Source organism: Petaurus breviceps, unplaced genomic scaffold (assembly GCF_028583685.1).
Source record: "Petaurus breviceps papuanus isolate PSGF00001 unplaced genomic scaffold, PetGlider_PUasm1.0 138, whole genome shotgun sequence".
Taxonomy (NCBI): domain Eukaryota; kingdom Metazoa; phylum Chordata; class Mammalia; order Diprotodontia; family Petauridae; genus Petaurus; species Petaurus breviceps.
The window spans coordinates 23480385-23501904 of NW_027185694.1; the positions used below are offsets into that span (position 1 = coordinate 23480385).

Genomic DNA, 21520 nt, shown 5'->3' on the forward strand with positions numbered 1-21520 from the left:
GTGTGTGTGTGTGTGTGTGTGTGTGTGTGTGTGTGTGTGTGTGTGTGTGTGTGTGTGTGTGTATGAAAAGAACTGAGAGACAGTTTGGGAAAAACTCTGTTCATTTCTCTGGTGCCTAAACATGGAACCTTTCTATACCTAGGTATGCCCCAGGATATCTGTCCTTTCTCCTTTGTCCTTGCCAATGGCCAGGCCTCAGCAGTCAGGGATGGGGTGGTGAGAAGGTGAAGTGATGGTTGGTTAGATGGCTGGGTGGCCCATCTCATGCTTCTCTTCTCTTGCTTTATCTTCTGAGAAAGGAGCAAGAGCCTGAAGGATCTCCTTCTCACTTGGACCCTCTGGTGCTTGGGCTGATGAAGGAGGCAGAACTTAGCAGCTGGACCTTTCCTTGGACATTTGCCTTGGCCCTGGGGGAAGGCATTAGGCTGCCAAGGAGCCTAGTAGCACACTTCCAAGATGGAAGTGATTCTGGTGTCATGGGTATATGGGTAGGGATCCATCTCCCACCTTGTCCTTCTATAGCTTGTTGATATTTTGGACCTCTACAGTCTCTTGGGGGGAATGTATGGATGTAACAAAAGGTAATATGGTGGTGGTATGAAAAGAGTTTGTAATGAGAATAAGAAAACTTGGATTCTAGCCCCAGTTCTAGGACTAACTCAATGTGTAATTTTACTCGAATTATTTTCCCTCTGGGTCTCACTCCAAGGTCCCTTTTCTAGCTTGGATATTGAATATTCTAAGATTCTTTCCAGTTTTAATAGTCTATATACTGTGATTCTAAGTTCTATAAAAAAGTATACTGCTCTACAGGCTAATAAAGTAGAATAATTTTTTATTTCCTTTCAAAATAATCTCATTCATACTGGAACCCAAAGGCTGCTCCCTCTCCCCAGGCTGGTCTGACCACTTACACTGTCTCCTCCAGCTTCTCCTGATGGGTCCTCTGCAGTAGCTTCATCTTCTCCATCTCTTCCCGAATGTACTCTTGGCTGGCCAGCATCTGTGGCCATCCCCAGGAAGAGAGATACAGGTGGTAAAGACTGTAGTGAGACAATTCTTGTTCCCAGTCATTGGTAGCCGCTTTGCTTCTAGTTATATATTCATTTATACATGAGGGCATATTCAAAGTTAGCATAAATTGACTTATTAGAAGCTGTCATATAAATCAGCCAAAGTTGCATATTAGAAGTGGGCATCTTATAACTAGGCCTTACTTGGCATATAATAGGTCACACACCCAGACCTATGTTCTTCTAGTCCCATTTTCAGAGCCCTGAAGATTCTAGTCCAGAGACTACTGGGCCATTCTGAGGACAGTGTTTGGAAGCATAGTGCTACTAGAGACTCAGGCACCCACCTAGGTATTAGGTAATGCTGGGAAAGCATTAACTCACCTCTCTTCTGGGATATGCTCCTGGAGAAAGGAGCATATATACCCATTTGGTCTACTGACTACTCCTTTGCTCCCCAGATTTAGAGTGTTTGGAACTCATTAAAACATTTTTTTTTTTAAACGTAGGGAGGAAGGCAAGGCAATTGGGTTTAAGTGACTTGCCCAAGATCACACAGCTAGTGTATCAAGTGTGTGAGGCCACATTTGACCTCAGGTCCTCCTGACTCCAGGGCCAGTGCACTGTGCTGCCTAGCTGCCCCTCATTAAAACATTCTTGATAATCTCCTTGACTTCCCTAGGGATAGGAATACCATATTTGCTAGTATGATGAATGAAGAAAGTATTCTCCCCAAGGCGCAACCAACTTGATAGTAACTTTTTGGGAAAGGACATGGAGGTGGGAAGGATTTTGTGTTAAAAAAAATGAGTAAGTTAAGTTACATTTCTCTTCCTTCTTACCATTCCAATCTTGTGAGTATTTTATACATTTGAAATTTGACTGTTTGTGTCTTTGTAATCAGGGAAGCTCAGATTCTTTTCTCGTCCTTACCAAAGGGAAATGAAGGGGAGCTTGGGCCTGGTACACTTACCTTCTTCTCCATTTTCTTCTGCTCTTGTTCAGACGCAATGATGTCTTCTGTCTAAGGATAATGGGAAAGGCAAGTGAAAGTTGTCTAGCTCTATTGGAACAGCTGCTTCTATGGGCTTAACAGTTAGTCCACGTCCTTGTTCTCCCACCCAAACACCTGTTCAAAATCCACCTCCAGGAAGTTGTTCCAGATTAAATTCTAGCCCATTCTTATTCTATATGCTCTTTCAGGAAACTTTTGTCCAGTTATGTTACCTACCTGTCAAATGTTATAGTAAATTTTCCTCTCCCTATAACTCCTAGGGAGTTAAATAGCTACTTGAGTGAGGGTAGGGGCAGTAACTTTTAAAAGTACTTAGTGATGCCATGAATAGAGTGCTGGAAGACTTGAGTTCAAAGTCTACTTTAAGAAATTTGCTAGCTGTGTCACACTGGACAAATCATATAACCTCTTTGAGCCTCAGTTTTCTCGTCTGTAAAATGGGGATAATAATCCATATTCTCACAGGGTTGTTGTGAGGATCAACTGAGAGCACATGTAAAGCACTTTGCAAACCTTAAGAAGGCACTATGCAAATTCTAGCTACTATTATTAGTTTTTTTCCCCTCAGTTCCCAGGTTTAGGGATCTATTTTCAGTGGAAACTCATTCAGTGGTGATGACTGAGGGACTTCTTGGGATAGCCCACCTTGAGTTTCTGGTGAGTGAACCCTTGTACCAACGATCTGATTCTCTCTGGTTTGGCAGCTATCCCAGCAGCTACCCCAAGCTCTGAAGGTTGGGAAGAAGATGATGGTTTTGGTTGGACTGGGAAGGAGTGTTTTTTCTTAGACATGGTAAACAGCTCTAGGCTCTGCTCCTCGCTCTGGAGCACCTGCAGGGCATCAAAGGAAAGAAGAGTCCTGTGTTCTGCCCCAGCTCTTGGTCTTCCACACTGTGCTCAGCACTCAGGACAATGTTCCTCCCTGCCTTGTCTTGGGGCCAAGGATGGGTGTTTATTCTTTGGGTCTCAGCTTCCACCTAGACTGCTGGAGTAGGGTGAGTCCTTTGACTTACAAGGGTTTTGAGGTACTCAAAATGAATACCATCCTTGCCAGTATGATGAATGCAGAAGGTATTCTCCCAAAGGCCCAGACCAACTTGATTGTAACTTTTTGGGAAAGGACATGGAGGTGGGAAGGATATTGTGTTAAAAAAAAAATAGCAAGTTAAGTTTTACATTTCTCTCCCTTTTCTCTATCCCAATCATGTGAGTATTTCACATATTTGAAATTAGACTATTTGTGACTTTGTGATCAGGGACACTCAGATTATGGAGTGTTAGAGCCGAGAGAAGAGTCCTTAAAGTTTAGTCCATCCTCTCAGTTTGCAGAAGAGGAGAATGAGACTCAGAGATGGGAAGTGATCTGTTCAAGGTCACATAGAAATTAAGTAGTAGAGTAAGGACTAGAACTCAGGTCTCTATAGTTCTTCCTCTCATCTTGGAGTAAATACCCAGGCAATTAGGTGGCAGAGCACATAAGAGTACTGTACTTGGAGTCAGGAGGATCTGAGTTAGAAACCTGGCTCAAACATTATTATTTTGGACATATTTGACATATTATTTAAACACTCTCAGCATCAGTTTTCTAATCTGTAAAATGGAGACAATAATGGCACCTACTTCAGAGTTGGGAAGAACTAATGAGATAACATCTATAAAAACTTTGTAAGCCTTAAAGCAAGCTACAAAGACTAGTTATTGTCATTACTCATTATTATTTTTCTAGATGTGACCCACATGTGGAACAGAGGTGGGTAGAGAAGCTAATAGCAGTGTGCCTGGGGTGAATTCCTCAGGGCTAAGGGAGCTTATTCCTAGAAGAGAACCTGTCAAGTGGGCCATATCCTAGTAGTAGAGATAAGAAAGAAACAGCTATTAACTAAGCCTCTTTGCTCCATAGCCTACTCCGGCTCTTTGGGGACAGGATAGGACAGCTCAGAGGAGGCTGAATTCATGGTGCAGATCCAAAATTAATTAGGCCTCTAAGGGCTGCGTAGAAATCCAAGGAGGAAGCCCAGGATTCCCATCTGACTTCTTGAACCCTCACCTCAGGTTCATGTTGCTTGGCCAGGGTCTGGTAGTTGTTCTCAAGGCTGATGTAAGCATCCGACAGCTCCTGACGCTTGCCTTCTAGTAGCTTTAGCTGCTCTGCCAGCCCTGCCCGCTCATGACCAGCCTTCTCCCCAGTCAGTTCCAGCTCTAGGACTCTACTCTCCAGTGTTAGAATCTATGGAGGAGCAGGGCCACCGTGAAAGGGCAGCAATGGCCCTAATCTTCCCCTATCTTCATTTGCAACCCCATCCTATCCTTCTCCCCATCCAAGGCCCCGAGGTCCCCCAGGAGGGTGACTGGCAGGTTCTGGGACTGGTGGCAGTTCCATGGAAGAAGCTCTAGGCAAGAAGTTAGGAGAACTGGGTCTTACTTCTTACCCTATGCAACCTTGGGCATGTTAGGCAAAGTCATATTCATTTTCTCTTCTGTAAAATGGGGACAGCATAACTGCAAAGAGTTATCTCAGTGGGGAAAAAGATTAGGATAGTGTGAATTGAACTTTCCCCTACTTGCCATTTTACCTACTGAGAACTCTGTGTCAAGTCCTTGTGTCCAGTCCTGGAGAAGGATGGGCAAGAGGCTATCACAAGACACAGATACACACAAGTATGCATAGACACAGTTACCTCACACTTCAGCTCAAAGCTCTCCGTCTCATATTGCTCCCTCAAGCGATTGGTTTCAATTTGGAGGTCGATGAGTTCTTTATGAATCTAGTGGGAAGGGGGTGAAGAAGGTGGGTCATAAGGCTACTCGAGTCATAAGCTTCTTGGCGGAAAGATTATTTGTGTGGCTTTCTATACTTTGTGGGAAATGGGGAGCCCATTGGCTCCTGTGTGCCCAGTCCTGTGGGCACACTGTTACAGGGACAAACAAGGAACAGAACTCACATTCTGGGGACCTAGGCCCCTGTCTCTGGGGAACTCGCAGCTTGAAGGAGACAAAACTCACACATGAACATATATGTTGTGAGTATATGGCAAATGCCAAATTAGGGTTATATAAAACAAATGAATTAGGAGTTCAGAGGAAGATAAGATCACTCTGAACTTATGGGATGCTCAGGACTTGCAAGAATGGGTCAGGGCTGAGTAGAGGACAGGCATTTCAGTTAAAGGGAATGATGTGACCAAAGACTTTGAGATGGGGATATGTGTGTTCAAGGACATTGAGGAGACAGGCTATAGCAAAACGTGTGTATGAGGGAGGAGGGAGAGATAAGGTAAGTTAAAGAGGGCCTTGAATGGTCAACCAAGGGGCCTGAACTTTTTCCTATTGGGGTCTAGCAATGGGAGATGAGCTTGCATTGGTATCTTGCTTCCCTTAGTACTCTTGTGTCATGCCCTCCCTGACCCCTGCAAGGATCACCTGTAGCTTCTGTTCCTCACTCAGTACCAGCTGGGTGGATAGGTTAGTCTTGGCGCTGGTCATCTGCATTATAGTCTCATGGAACTCCCTTACCTTTCCTGGCATCTGATGGCTCCGTTGCAGCAGCTGGACCTAGGCCAGCAGGGAAAAGGGGCAATTGGGTACATTAACCTTAGATAGTCTCTCTCTTCCCTCCTTTCACCTACCACCTTCTCCACCACCTTCTGACTGACTAGACAGAGGAGACTGTCAGTCTTCTTCAATCATAAAAGAGGTGTCTGATATAGAACTAGATTAAAATGCAATTGGGGGATATTTTAAAAAATAAATAATAATGCAAAAGAAAACAGATAATATTAATATTACATTGTAAAACTGTCAATGTGTGGCCCACAGAGATCCTTATGTATGGGTTAGGAATCTCCCCTTACCATATGTGCTAGACATCACTTGGATTAGGTCTTAGAGAGGCAAAAGCCCTGCCCTAGGATTCAAGTACTATAGTTAGTCCCAGCTTTGCCACTAACTAACTGTGGGACCCTGGGCAAATCCCTTCCCTTCGCTGGACCTATTTTGTTCTTTGAAAAACAAAGTTGAACAAGATGGTTTCTAAGGTACTTCCCAATGCTGACCTCTGATGTCCTACAGTTCTAGAGACAAAAGAAAAGTGCTAGGGCATTATTCATGTGTGTCATTTCTACTGAACTGTTGGTTCTCTGGATTCTTTCATTTCTTTCCCTAGAATCCCTCCCTCACCTTCTTTCAATCCCCTTCATCCCTTTCAATCCCAAAGACCTTAGATGCTGGAACTCAGTAAATGTCAATGAACATCCTCCAGCCCACCATTATAGGTGTAGGAGAAAGGTCTGGAGAACCAAAAAACATGGATCATCCCCAAACTTTATTTTAGCTGTAGCAACACTTTCTCCTCAACCTTTCCTTAGAGCTGGTCATACAGGAGCTGAAGAAGCACCTCCTTCTCTCATGGCCTTCCTCAAACCACCCCCTAGAGGGGCCACAGGGCAGGGATTCTGTGGAACAAAGGAATTGACCATACCCAGCCTGGAACATCAGAGAATTTCCCCAAGCCTCTTCCCCATACTCTCTGAGTCTATCTATACAATCTCAGCTCTGATGACTTTATGCCTCTCTTCCTCAACCAATCCTCTAGTCAGATGATTGATGATGGATACACATTTCTACTTGCCACCCTGACCCTCTCTATGCTCTTGATTCAGAATCACAAACTATTAGAACTAGAAGGAATCTTCGAGATCATCAGATCCACATATTCTTCCCTCATTTTGTAGATCTGGAAACTAAACCCCCAACAGGCTGTGACTCCAGCAGTCACCCAGTAACAGGGATTGGAACCCAGGGCTTGTGGTGATGAGTCTAACACTCCATTACCATTGGAGCAGACAGCCTCCTGTCCCTCCTCACCTTTCAGGGTGAGTGTGGCACAGAAGGCTTGGAAGGAAGGGGAGGCTGGTGGGTCTGGGTGATGGGCTCCCACCCCCAGGCATGGTCAGGGACTCACTTGCTTGCCTGCTGGTTGTTGTGCTGTGGTGGCTGTGCCCACTGGATAGCTCTTGCCCTTTTGGTTCTCTGTGGTATGAAATATGGAAAACTCTAGATGAGTAGAGTTTGGTCTAGAGGAACAGAGGATGTACAGAAGGGAAGGCACCTCCCCACTTAGTCACCCCTAGGGTTACTACCAACACCTGCCAGTTGCTAGGGGGAACTGTTGCCAGCATCTTTGTCACCTGATGAAATTTCTCATGGGTGTCATGTTACCAACATGCCAGAAGATGCCTAAAACTAAAGGAAGATGGTGTCAATATATCTTGTACACAATCCATGTACATATATATGTGTATGTGTATGGACAAGTCAGCATCTCTTCTTCTATAAAAAGGAAGAGGGAAGGGTAAACCATAGAACATCAATAGCTCACCCAAATCTCTCATGTGGATAGACAGGGAAATTAAGGCTCAGAGAAAAAGTGATTTGCTTAAGGTTACACAGTGGGTTAGTAGGGACTTGGAAACTAGGGGTTCTAAGCCTCTTTCCATTGCACAATAATAAAATTCTTTCTCATACAGATGTCCTGTTCCATATCATAGTTATTAAGAGCCTACAAAATGCAAGACACTATGGTGGGCACTAAAGATGGATAATTTGATCATTCTATAGATTCATGAGCTCATCAAAGCAGTGGTTCATAGTGCAACCTATTATCTATACCTTTTCTTGGACTTTTTTCAAGACCCAGCTAAAATCCTACCTTCTCCAAGAAGTCTTTTCCAATCAGTAATGCTAGTACCTTTCCTCTGTGGATTATTGTCAGTTTATCTTCTTTGTACATAGTTGTTTGAATGTTGGCTTCCCCATGAAGACTGTGAACTCCCTGAGAGCAGGGACTATTTTTTCTTTTCTTCGTATCCCCAGAATTTAGCACAACACCTGGCACAGAATACATGCTTAATCAATGCTTGGTTACTTAATTATAAATTAATAAATTAATTTATAGTTAACTTGCCAAGAATTGCCCCCTCACTTTCTAATCTTTGTTTTTGCTTTTTTGGTGGGGGGAGGGCAAGGCAATTGGGGTTAAGTGACTTGCCCAAGGTCACACGGCTAGTAAGTGTTAAGTGTCTGAGGCTGGATTTGAACTCAGGTTCTCCTGGGTTCATTTATTTTTTTTACATTTATTTACTTTTTCCTCACCTTTTATAAGGAATCCTTTGATTTAGACTCTGCACTAGACAGCCTCCATGAGCATGGCAAGTAGCTTTGATAAACATTTATCTCCTTGTTTTGGGCTTTACTGGATATGAATAAAGAAGCTCATCAAACAAAATAATCTCTGTCAATACATTTTCAAGGAGGGAATCCTGTAGAATTTTGAATGTATGCATGGGATACAACTTGTCAGAGGAGAGACTTTGAGGTAAAACAAATACTTCTTTAGAGTCAACAAAGAATAACACTGTGGGGTCTTGTATTCTTGCATATTTTAGTCAGTTGTGACTGCAAAAGTGTGGTCTGCTAGAGAAAAATCTTTTGTGAAAACTTGACTATTTTTAATGCCTCTATTATGCCCTTGATAATATTTGCGATTATTCTTATAAAAATTTTATAGGGATGGGAAAGTAGGCATATGGGTCAGTAGTTTATATTTTTCCCACTTGCTTTAAAAAAAATTGAAGCCTGTGTTTTTTGAAATGTTTGATAGTCTTTTTAGGTTTTTTGAGAACTGCTCCCTTAATGCCTTTCAAAACTATGTTGTTACCAACAGACATCTTCTTATTTCTACTGTATCTGGACTCGCTCAGCTGCTCTTGCCCTTTTTATTTTCTTTTGTATGCTTTTTCAGTTTTTTCTTGTAGCATATAATGACATTAATACAGAGTGTCCCAAAAGTCTTAGTGTAGTTTTAAGCTATTAAAGCATAAAGACTTTTGCACTCAGACTTTTGGGATACTATATGTAGCACTTTAAGGTTTGCAAAACATTTAAAAACTCTTGTTTGACTCTTTCAATAACCCTCAGAAGTAAGTACTACAGGTATTATTATTCCCATTTTGCAGATTAGGGAACTGAGGCTCAGAGAGGTTAAGTGACTTGGCCAAGGTCACATAGTGAATGTCAAAGTTGGGTTCTGAGCCTTTTCTTTCTACTAAACAATGCTACCTCTCATATATGGAAATGTGATATTATGATCCAAATGTGAGATTTCACTGTCAATCAGTTAACAAGCATTTAAAACAAGTCAGGCATTGTGCTTAGCACAGTGGATACAGATTGTTCCTGCCCTCAAGGAGCTTTTTATTTTGCCAGGAGAGAGAACAAGTACATAGACAGGCATATGCAAAACAGGGGAAGGGACTGGCAGCTAAGGGAACCAGGAAAGATCCCATGCACAAGGTAGAGTTTGAGTTGTCTTTGAAGGAACTAGAGACCCAAGGAGACAGAGGTGAGGAAAGATAACATTCCAGGCTTGGGATGTGTAAAAGGTACAGATAAAGGAGGTTGAGGGTTTTGTTTGAGTAACCAGGCCAGTCTGGGTGGACGACAAGAGGGTATGGAGGGGAGTAAGGTGTAATAAAGCTGGATGGTATATTGGAGCAAAGCTGTGAAGAGTTTTAAATGTAAAATGTAGTTTAATATTTAATTCTAGAAGTAATAAGGAGTTATTTGGAAGAGTAGAGGTTAATTGGAGTTCACTGGGGAGAAAAGTAGAGGTTGTGATGTGGTCAGACATGTGCTTTAGGAAAATCACCTTGGTGGTGGCATAGATTGGAGTGGGGGCAAGAACAGTGACAGGGAGACCAATTAGAAGGAAATTACAATAGAAAAAGCAAAGGTGATGAATGACTGAATTAAGGTGGTAGCTGTGTGAGTAGAGAGAAGGGAACACATTTAGAGATGTTATAGAGATAGATATGACAAGATTTGGGTACTGATTGAATATGTGAGGTGAGACTGAGAAAACAAGGATGACAAGATTGTAAATTTGGGATTCTAGAAGGAAGGTAGTGCCCTTGACAGAAATAGGAAAGCTTTGGGAGAGTTTTCGAGGAAAGATAATGAATTCTATTTTGTACATGTTGAGTTCGAGATTCCTATGGGGCATCTAGTTCAAAAGGCAGGTAGTGATGCAAGACAGGATTTCAAGTTAGAGACTAGGGCTGGAAAAATAGATGTGGGTATCATCTTCATAGAGATTGTCATTTGCTCATAGGAGCTAATGAAGTCACCGAGTGAAATAGTATAGAGAAAAAAGAGAAAAGGACTCAGGACAGAGCCTTGGGCTATACCCACATTTAGAGAGTGTGATATGATGAGCCACTAAAGTAGACTGAGAAGGAGCAGTTAGACATGTAGGAAGAGAACCAAGAGAGCAGTGTCCTGGAAACTGTCAGAGAAGGGTGTTTACAAATATTAGATGCTATGGAGAGATCAAGAAGGATGAGAGGTGAGAAAACACCATTAGGTTTGACAGATTATATATTAATCTTGAGAAGGGTAGGTTCAGTTGAATTTCTATCTGTCTTTCTATCTAAAACTAGCTAGCAGAAATGGTGGGATCTAGTGAGGATTTTTTTAAAGGATGGGGAGACTTGAGTGTGTTTCTAAGTAGGGAAGGAAACAGTAGCTATGGGGAGAGATTAAAGATTAGAGGGGTAGCTAGGTTGTGCAGTGAATAGAGCACCTGCCCAGAGTCAGGAGGACCTGAGTTCAAATGTGGCCTCAGATACTTTACACTTATTAGCCATATGACCCTGGGCAAGTCACTTAACCCCAATTGCCCTGCCCTCCCCCCTCCAAAAAAGCAAAAACAAAGATTAGAGAGTGAGGGGGAAAATGATAGTGGAGGGAATCTGATGGAGAAGATAGGAGGAAAGCATTGTCACTGTTTTAGTAATCTTGAGTCACTCTTTCCATTTTTGATATTGTTTTTCTTTCTAATTTCATACTTAAATGCTTTCAGGATGATCTGACTTATTTAAGTCCCTGTAAACATTTGTTTCCCTTCATAGCTACTCACAGTTTTATGTACCTTTGTAATTTGCCACCATCTTCCTCTATAGAATTTTATAAATATATTCTCAACTTGGGTTGTCTTAGGGGCCATATCACTTGGCAAGGAAATGCAGTATTTTCTAGTTGAGGCAGTTTCTAGGTTCTTTCGAAGTCTTCCTTGTGGCAATTAAGTCACATTGGTTAAATTTTCTTAAGAAATTGTAATGGTCCAGGTGGCTCAGGAAGTAAGAGCACTGGCTTAGCACCACACCCAGAAATATCTGGCCATGTAACCTTGAGCAAGTTACTTAACCCTGATTGCTTTAAAAAAAAAAAAAGGAAATTGTAATCGTCTTTGTAATTTTTTTAATCCATTTTTTTTCATCAACAACTTCTTTAAATAGGTCAAATTGAGGTAGTTCAATTGCATGTTCATTTTTGTTCTTTATTCTAATTTTGATCTTTGCTTTAATAATTTGGTAACTGTACCCTGACAGCTAATTTGGAAATGACTCCCACATCAGTACCCAGTTATTTCTTGTCTGTTAAAATATGATTAATTTCTTTTTTCTTGTGATATTTGCAAGGTTCAGTGCCTCCCACCTCTCTTTTTGAAGCTGATATATTCATTATCTATGGACATGACATTTCCATGTAGTCCATAAGTCTTATATGCTTCTCATCTCTTATTCTTATACCATGCTTTACAATTCTTTGCCATCCTTTCCTGTGCCGACCTTTATGTTGAGGTTACTATTAAAATATATATTGATTTAATTTGGAGGGTCCTGATTTTAACAAGTGTTTTGTAGAATTTCTCCATCTCCTCATCCCCTGAACAGATGTGTCTCTAAGTTGCATTATCTTCATGGCTGTTTTATTTCAAATGTTTAGCTTGAGCACTGCCATATGAGATAAGCAAACATCCCATGAAATGTTTCTTCATGTCTCTAGAAAAACTATTAGAAAAAATAAACCCCACAAACTCTGCCAATTTCTTTATTTTGGTCCCAGGGAAAAAACTGTGAACCACCCTTCTATTTAGTGTCAACTTCCTTTTGTCTTCTGATTTAGTTATCTCACATTTGATGTTCACAGTCTAAAAACAGTGTGATTTAATTTAGCACCTTCTTCCCCCTTTTCTATCTCTCTGCCTCTATCACTGCAAAATGGCTAAGGTGGTCATGTAAGACTAAGGACCATTTTATATTTTTATTTCATCTGTTGCCAGGTCCAAAAGAATTAATCACCAAGTGGTCAACTGACTGGTGATGAGCCTTCCTATGTTTAACTGGTCCTTAGAAAGCAGATAAAGTCCATTCCTAGCTCCATACTTAGTTTTTCTATCATGATAGAATCTGTCAAGACTTTGCTCTCTCCTGGCATAGTCTTAGAGAATCCAAGTGTCACCTCCTTGCCAATATGGAGGCTTTTGTGGAACTAGAGAACCTAAGACTGGAACTTAGGTGTCCTGAAACCCAGGCTGAAACCCTTTCTACCATGGTAGCTATGACATTCTATCTAACTGAATAAACATTACGTACCAATTGTGTACAAGGCACAACACAATCCTTCTCTTCAAGAAACACTTCTATGTGTAGCTAATGTGTCCAGGTTCTATTATCCTTTGTCATTTAACACGTATTTATAAAATGCCCTAAGAATAGGCTTTTGTTGAGGTCAATTCAGAAAACCGGTGTTCAGAGAGTTTATCCCTGTAAGTCTTAGGCAAAGTCCTCGTTTGGCACAGTTCTCTGATGGGCTTTGAGCAACTAAGCCTGCATCCTTATAGACCCTGATAGACAAAGATCCAGGGGATGCCACCCCTGACCTGGACTGAGGGATGGTTATGTGATCCTACAATGAAAGAATTCATTCTATGTACTGACCACTCAGAAAGCGTCCTGGCAGAGCACGGAGTAGATAGAACTCGGGTCTCTTGACTCTAATGCTAATATACCATGCTTTACTCTCTGAACTGAGGCAGAAGCACCTCGGGGTGAGGAGGCTGAAGGCAGAGGTGTCTGGGTGTGGCTCTGTGAAGGGTGAGGGGCCTGGGGTGGCGGATGCCCGGGACAGGCACCCAAGAGGGCTCACTTTCTAGAAGGCTGGGGGGCTGGAGCGCAGTGCACTGCAAACTGTAGGTGTTTGATCAGGGTTTGCTCACGGAATGAATTAAAGGAATGGGAAGGATGGGAATGAGCGAAGTAGCTTGGGAAGACCTAGGGGAAGGAGGAACGAGGAGGATTTTTGGGACAGAAGGCAGGAAAAATAGGAAACAGGGAAATGGAAAAGGACCAGCCCGGAAGAAGAGCCAGGGTCAGGAGGAGTGTGTTTGCAGAGGGGTTTTGGTGGGGGGAGGGCGGTATCCCCTGCGGCCTCGGAAACTGGGGCAGGGACACCTCGGAGGCCGGGGCAGATGACTGCGGAACGGGAAAATGGGCAGCTTCGGCCGAGGGACTAGCTTTGGAGTGGCAGGGAGCTGCTTCCTCAGGAAGGCAGTAGCCTGGCTAGGGTGCAGGAGGGCAGGAGAGAGGTTATGGAGGTCGCTTTCTTCTGAAGCTTTTGGAAACCGGGAGAGAGCTGGGAGCATCGAGGGACGGGCAGAGGGGAAGCAGGGGGCAGAGCTGGAGTTGGGGGGAGGAGGAGGGGAAAAGGGAGGAGAAAGCAGCGGGGGAGGGGCATATGGGGGCAGAGCCTAGGGGAGGGGGGCGGAGCCTGGGGGGGCGATCGCTTGACGGCCGTTGGCGGCGTGAGCTCTTGGTGGGCGGGGTTGTTCCCAGGGCCAGTGACTGCCAAAAACCAGCCCCGGCCGAGTCCCTGCTGCAGCCTTCGGGCTCCGCCCCCCGCTTCGCGGCTCGAGCGCTCGCCCCCCACCACGCGCCGTTCCCGCGGTCAGCACAGGTCAGGCTAGGCTCAACCACTGGTGAGGAGCCCGGATCCTGGGTGGGGACCGTCTCCCCTGAAGGGGAGGGGGTAGCGGCCGTAGGGGAGGGACCGACGTGGGCGGAAGTTGAGGAGGAAATGGGCGGGGGCGGAAGCTGGAGCGGTGGGCGGAAGTCGGGAAGGGTTGGAGAAATGGAAATAGGTTGAGGCTGGGTGGAGCGGGGGTGGGTAGGCCCTCTGGCATCATTTGTAAGAAGACCTGAGGCAGATGGGCAGAAGTCTGGGGGTGTAAGGAGGTGGTCGAAGGGGAAGAAGTGAGAGTCAGGAGAGGGATGAAGTTGGACGGAGGGCACAGCCATGTGTGTTGTGATCAGCGTCTGGTTGTATATTCGCGAGGACATGTCATTTTTACCGTCTTGGTCCCTGGCCCCTCGATCCATCCAATGGCACTATTCCCCCCTAACCCCCATTTTAGAACATAGGACAACACAACTGGAAATGACCTGAGATTATCTAGTACGGTCCATTCGTTTTCCTGTTGCAGAAATTGAGGCCCAGAGAGGAGGGACTGCAGATGGGCACACCTTTGCCTAGACCGTCGTGTGGGAGCTGCATTTGACTTTGGCACAGATTCCTTAAATGACTGAAAATTGCTCTTTACCTGCTGCTTTAAGCCTGGGCGCGACCCGTAGGTGCCTTGCTTAGGCATCCTGGGGAGAAAGGAACCTATCTGTGAACTCAAAAGACAAAAAGGTGCACATCTTCCTCACCATCTTATCTGACCTTCACTGCCATCCAGTCATCCGACAAATTGTGCCAAACCTAGTCCCAAACCTATTCTGTCCCTGAGATAGCTCTTGATATTCCACAAGACGCCCTCTTAGACACATCTGAAGGTCAGTGATGTTGACTCTGGGCCTTCTTGACCTGATGGAACTTGAAGGTCCTAGCCCATCTATTCACCCATGACTACATAAATGTACCCACTTCTGATGCATAATTTTTTTTGGAGAGGTAGTTGGGGTTAAGTGACTTGTCCAGGGTCACATAGCTAGTAAATGTCAAGTGACTGAGGCTGATTTGAATTCTGGTCCTCCTGACTCCAAGTCAGGTGCTCTTTCAACTGCACCAAGCCAATGCCCAATGGACTATTTAAATGTACTTGGTCTGAAACACTTTGTTATGTAGCCAAGTAGGCTGAACATTCAGTGCTTGATGGTCTGTCTCCATGTGTGTCTTAAATGGTGAGCTGCTCAAACGGCAAGGATCTGACTTAGCACAATGCATAATAAACACATTTTGTTGTTCTCCAATGATGGTGACAAAGATGATGGAGGAGGTGGGGACTATTCTCCCTGCTGGATTATTGCATAGCTCCCAATCTCTGCCTGTGAGCCATTCTGCATATGCTTACTCTATACTACTTGTTTACTTCATCCCTTGGAAGCACAGTTTCTTCATCTATAAACTGGGGATAATACCTGAACTACCCAACTCACAGTGTTATTGTGAGGATCAAATGAGATGACTTATTTCAAGTCTTAGAAATGTAAATTATGTTTCAGCTAAACTAGATTACTTGTTTTTCCTCCAAAATATCTTTAGTACTTCCTCTTATCAATCAGTCAGTAGCTTTTATTAAGCTCTTACTATGGCACTGCTTGGGGAAAACATGTACTCATAATTATGTTAAAAAATATATATTAGTATAAGGCAATTCCATGGGGGAGGCACTAGTAGCTGGGGTTGTAATTAGGGAAACCTTATTCAGTAAGTGGTTCTTGAGATGAGCTTTGAAGGAAGCTCTCATCATCCCTTAATATCTTTGTTCATACCATCCCTTATGCCCAGAATTCCCCCCTATCTTTACTTGCAAATAAGTGTTCTTCAAGACCCAGCCTAGGTGTCATCTCTTTCCTTGGTCCCTTTAACTAGAAGTCAATTCATTCAATTCAGGAAGCATTTTTAACTACTTGCTATGTTGTCAGTGAATAAACATCGCTTAAGCACCTACTCTGTGCTAGGCACAGTGCTAACCACTAGGGCTACAAGGAAGAGCAAAAAACAGTTTGCCCTCAGAGCTTACAGTCTGCTGAGAGAGGCAATATGCAAATAATTATGTACAAACAAGATATATTCAGGATAAACTGGAGACAGCCAACAAAGGAAGGCACTAGTATTAAAGGGGATCGAGAAAGGCTTTGGGTAGAAAGTGAGATTTTAGCTGGAACTTGAAGGAAGCCAGAAAAGCTAGGAGGTGGATATGAGGAAGGAGAAAATTCTAGGTATGAGGGACAGCCTGTGAAAGTGCATGGAGTCAGGAGATGGAGCGTCTAGTGTGAGGACCAGCAAGTAGGTGAGTATGACTGGATCACAGAATGTGTAGAGGGGAATAAAGCATAAAAAGACTGTAAAGCTAGGAGGGATCCTGGACTTTGATTTCCAAACAGATCTTATATTTGATCCCAGAGGGAGCCTCTGGAGTTTATTCAGCAAGGAAGGTTCGGGATGATATGGTCAGACCTGTTGTTTAAAGATCAGTTTGACAGCTGAGCAGAGAGAGGACTGGAGCAGGAGAGACTTGCTGCAAGGGGGTCAAGAGAGCAGGTTATTGGAGTGTTCAATTGTGGAAAAACGAGGGGCCTGAACCTGAGTGGTGGCTGAATCACAGGAGAGAAGAATGTATATACAATAGATGCTATGAAGGTAAAGGTGATAGGCCTTTGCAAAAGATTGATTATAAAGGGTGAGAGAGAATGAGGAGTTGGGGATAACACCTAGTTTGAGAGCCTGGGTGACTGGAGGGATAGTAATACCCTTGACTGTAAGAGGAGAGTTAGGAAGAGGAAAGGATTTGAGAGAAAAGATAATGAGTTCAGTTCTGAACATAGTGAATTTAAGATGTCTATGGGACATGTAGTTTAAGATGCCTAAAAGGCAGTTGGAAATGCAATACTGGAAGTTAGGGGTGGATAAATAGGTCTGGGAATCATCAGTATAGAGACAAAGACTGAAATAATGGAACTGATGAGAACACCAAGTGAAACAGTATAAAGAGAGAAGAGAAGAGGGTCCAGGAGAGAGCCTTGGGGGACATCTGTGGGTAGTGATTTGACTGAAGATCCATCAAAGGAAACTAAGGAGAGATCTAAGAGTTAAGAGGAGAATCAGGAGAGTGTAGTCACAAGAACTTAGAAGAAGGGATCAACAATGTCAGAGGCTGTAGAGAGGCCAAGAAGGATGAGTATTAAGAAAAGCCTGGGACAGCTAGATGGAGCAGTGAATAGAGCACTGGCCCTGGAGTCAGGAGGACCCGAGTTAAATCCAGCCTCAGACACTTGACACACTTATTAGCTGGGTGACCTTGGGCATGTCACTTAATCCCAATTGCCTCCCAAAAAAAAGGCTCCAAATATCTGGTAATTAAGAGATCATTGGTAACCTTGGAGAAAGTAGTTTCATTTGAATGATGAGATTTGAAGCCAGTCTGCCAAAGAGTTAAAAGGAAAGGAAGTAGAGTCACTACTTGTAGACAGCTTTCTTGAGGAGTTTAGCCATATAAGGGAGGAAAGATATGGGATGATAGCTAGCAGGGATGGAGGGGCCAAATGAGGGTTTGTTTGTTTTTTTTTGAGACTGGAGAGACATAGGCATGTTTCTAAGCAATAAGCAATAAGGAAAAAACTGGCAGGGAGAGACTGAAGATTAGTGAGAGGGCAGGGATGATGGAAGGGGCAATCTTCTGGAGAAGACAGGCTGTAATGGCATCACTTGTGCATTTGGGGGGGGGTTTGTCTTGGAATGGAAAAGGGAGGACCTTTCATGTGAGACTGGAGTGAAGGAGGAGACAATAGCAGAAGACATCTGAATGATGTGAGATGAGGGCATTAGAGGGAACTTTTAGCAAATGAAATCATTTAAGTACTGTGCTCTTCTCAGGGGATACAAAGATAAAATGAAAACTCCCCTGTCCTCAAGGAGCTTGCATTTTAGGTTGATACAACATTTACACTGGGAAGTTTGGTACAATATAATATGAGGAGAGAGGGAACACTAAAAGCTAGGAGGATCAGGAAAGCCTTCTGGTAAGGTGTGTTGCTTGGATTGAACCTTGAAGGAAACAGAGGTGAGGAGGGCAGAAATGCAGACTTGAAAGAACAGCAGGTAGGTCTGTTTGGCTGGATGAAATGGTTGAGCATGAAAGGGGGGTTATATGAAATAATTCTGCAAAGGGAGGTTTGAAGTCAGACTCTGAAGGGCTTTAAATACCAAGCCAAGAAATTGTTATTAAGCCATGGGAAGCCATTGAAGATTCCTGAATAGGGGAAGCGACATAGTGTTTTAAGAAGATAATTTTGCCACGTGTGGAGGACCAGTTGGAGAAAATGGAAGCAGGGAGATCAGGAGGCTATTGCAGTAGTCCAGGAAAGAGGGCCTAAACTGATGTGAGTGGAGAGACGAAGAGATTTATGAAAGAAAGGAGGGGGAGGTAGACTTGGCAACACCTGGGTATGGTGGGGTTAGGGAAAGGGAAGAGTCAAGGGAGATTCCAAGATTGAGAACCTGGGTTACTGGAGGGATGTTTGGAGGAAGTATGATGGATTTTGGGGGAAGGGAAAGCAGTAAGCCTTTATGAAGTGCCTACTGTGTCAGGCACTGTGTGTTAAGCATTTTTATGAATATTAATGATTCTCACAACAACTCTGTGAGGTAGGTGCCATTATTATCCCCAATTTACAGTTGAAGAAACTGAGGTAATAGGAGTTAAGTGACTTGACCTGGGTCATATAGCTAGTAAATTTCTGAGGCTGGATTTGAACTCAGGTTCTCCTGACTCAAGGCCTGGGATTCACTGTTTTACCTGGTTGAAAGAGTTTAATTTTGTATGTATTGAATTTGAGATGCCAACAAGATATTCAAGTATAGATTTTAAGGAGGTAGTTGGTAATCTACAAATGGAATTCAGGAGAGAAATTGAGACAGGGAGCATATAGATTTGGTAGACATTGTGGAATTGCAATATTGCCAGATTAGAATTGAGAGGGACTTTAGAAATTATGCTCCCTGTACTTCCCTCCCCATTTTACAGATGAGGAAGTTGAGGCTCAGAGTGGTGAGTGATTCTTTTCCCTCTGCATTCCTCTAGGATTTAGTTAGCAGCACTCATACAGCTCTTAGCATGTGCTGCCTTGTACTGTACTTAACTGTAGAGTTTTTATTCCCTTTACACAAGGGCAGGGAGGGCTCTCATTCTTACTTTTCTCCCCTCCTTAGGATTTTTTACACAGATCCTTCCTGTAGTAGATACTCAGGAAATGATTATTAACTGACAGATTGAAAAGTTTTATTTTTCCTAACTTTTATATAGAGCCTGAAACTGAATGGACCATGAAGGTCAAGGTTATTTCAGTCTTGGAAGACAACTACATGTATTTGGTCATTGAAGAGAATACCAGAGAAGCCATTGCAGTAGACGCGACAGTTCCCAAAAGGGTACGTAGGGGTTTGGCAATCTTCCCTTTGTGGGCCTTGGTCACTGCTTAAGGTGGCACAGGCCAGGGCCAACTATTCTCAAGAGGCTGGCTTGCTATAGGAACTAAAAAATTCCCAGTTTTGAGTCTTTGGGCTTTGGCTAGTGAGTTATCAAGAATCTCATCAGTGTTTTTCAGTTTAAGTTCTATAATAACTTTTAAATTATCAAAGAATTAAAATGAATGAATTAATTTAAGTTAAATTTAAAAGCAAAAATTTTTGAGGGATCTTTTTGGGGATTATTTTCCTATTCAGGTGACTGGGATAGGGGAGACTGAGTAGGCGGGATTACTCTTTCTAGGTCCCAAGCCCTATAAGGCCTGCTGCTATAGTAGGATATATTGGCTCATTACTAACTGTGCAAGGGCTAGATAGGTTTAGGTAACTTCTGGGATAAACTATTTTTGATCGTAGGGAATAAAGCCCTGACAAATGTTCAAAGGCAGTATTTTTCCTTCAGCCACTTTCCTTAAATGAAACAGAAGGCTCAAGGTTGTCTGGGGGATGGGCTGTGCTTTCTCCATGGAGTGCTTGTCATCTGCCTAGCAACCCTCCTCCTCTTCTGACTAGACTTGCTTAGGATAGTGCCTGCTGTCTCCATCTAGTTTTAGGCCTAATTGGTCTTTGCTGCTTCACTAAGAAGCCTGAGACCTCGTTTTATTCTGCCTGAACCTAAACTGGAATCAAGCTCAGAGGCATAGAAGGTGGAATCAGTGAGCTTGAGAAGTCACTGGGTAGTGGAAGGAACACGAGCTCTACCCTTGCACAGCTCTGCCCCTTACGTGACATTCCAGAGGTCATTTAACCTTTTTGGGCCTCAGTTTTCTCCTCTGTAAAATATGGATATTGGATTAATTAATCCCCAAGGTTCCTTTCAGTTTGGATATTCTGTGATTGTGATTCTTGGGAGGGCTTATGCTTTGTGGTGACAAAGGTCATTAGGGCTGATGGCTGGTAGGTTCTGCTGACAAGAATGTATCAGTGTTGGTTCTAGTTCTACTTTCCTTCATGTGCCAAAAGAGTCTTTATATGTGGGAGAAAGGATCTGGGAAATTCCTTAATATCACCTCACTAGCTGTTGTCCACTAACATGACCATATGAGGATAAAATCTATAGGCTGCCCTGCTTTGGAGTCAGCCCTTTGCTCTGTATGGCTTGGAGCAGGCCTATTTAATTATGTATAACTATGTTTCTTCCTCTTCAGTCCTATAGTCTTAAGGCTTGACTCCTTTACTCCCTCAATGCCCTCATCTCTTGCTGATTAATATGGGCTTTGAGCAGAGCTGATTCCTTCTCAGGAACACTCCAATTCCCTTTCAGTTGCTGGAAATTGTCAAGAAAGAGGAAGTGAAGCTGACGACCATCCTGACCACTCATCATCACTGGCAAGTAATTTCTCTTTGTCTAAAGACTGTTTTTCACCTGTATCTTCTAGTCCTAGACTGTTCAACAAGAGTAGGTCCATTAGAGGCAACTAGGTAGGACGGTGAAGAGAATGTTGGGCCAAGAGCCAGGAAAATCTGAGTTCTAATCTGGCCTTGTACACTTGCTAGCTGTGTGATCTAGGCAAATTTCTTAACCTTTATTTGCCTCAGTTTCCTCAACTGTAAAATGGGAAAAATAGTAGTACCTACCTATGTTGTGAGGATCAAATGAGGTCATATTTGTAAAAGTGCTTATTACACAGTGTCTGCACACAGGAGACTCTTAATAAGTACTCGTTTCCTTTCTTTCTGTATCTTTCAGAGAGGAACTGGACATTATTCTTTTCAATGAAGGGCAAATGTGGGTCCCAGTTGTTTGGGATATGATGTACAGATTCACTAGCTGCTTATAATTTCTTATCCTCAGTCCTTTTGGGGGGAATTCAGTACCTCAGTAGCCATCATTGCTGTACTGGACCTTGTAATGATTTTATATCTGAAAGTCAAATCTCATTGGTTGGGGAAAAAGAGAATAAGCCATGGGGTTAAGCCGAAAGTACTTTGGACTTGGAGAAAGGGCACCTGAGTTTAAGTCCCAACCCTGTTATTTACTACCAATCAGTAAACATTTATAAAGTGCCTACTATGTGCCAGGCACTGTGCTAAGTGCTGGGTAGTGTGACATTATTATAGGGCAAGT

The 21520-nt window shown here is 43.2% G+C and overlaps 2 protein-coding genes across 15 annotated transcripts in view; one reads left to right on the plus strand and one right to left on the minus strand.

Annotated features, from left to right (window-relative positions):
* The window catches only part of CCDC78 (coiled-coil domain containing 78), a 15315-nt gene extending 8605 nt beyond the window's left edge, over positions 1 to 6710 (minus strand). The window contains exons 1-6 of the mRNA XM_069108443.1: positions 5449 to 6710; positions 4707 to 4793; positions 4076 to 4255; positions 2674 to 2859; positions 1987 to 2037; positions 915 to 1003 (exon numbers count right to left, since the gene is read on the minus strand). Coding sequence (XP_068964544.1) covers positions 915 to 1003; positions 1987 to 2037; positions 2674 to 2859; positions 4076 to 4255; positions 4707 to 4793; positions 5449 to 5553 — 698 coding nt within the window. The 5' untranslated portion in view covers positions 5554 to 6710. The remainder of the gene's footprint in view (positions 1 to 914; positions 1004 to 1986; positions 2038 to 2673; positions 2860 to 4075; positions 4256 to 4706; positions 4794 to 5448) is intronic.
* Positions 1 to 21520, plus strand: part of HAGHL (hydroxyacylglutathione hydrolase like) — a 67418-nt gene that overhangs the window by 11217 nt on the left and 34681 nt on the right. For 9 of the 14 annotated variants that reach the window (XR_011172471.1, XR_011172467.1, XM_069108389.1 and 6 more), the window contains exons 1-3: positions 13680 to 13903; positions 19232 to 19356; positions 20717 to 20781. Coding sequence is in view for 12 of the 14 variants with exons in the window: in XM_069108389.1 (XP_068964490.1) it covers positions 19252 to 19356; positions 20717 to 20781 (170 nt within the window). In the remaining 2 variants the exon portion in view is untranslated. The other 5 variants (XM_069108344.1, XM_069108359.1, XM_069108350.1 and 2 more) reach the window with 5 other exon arrangements.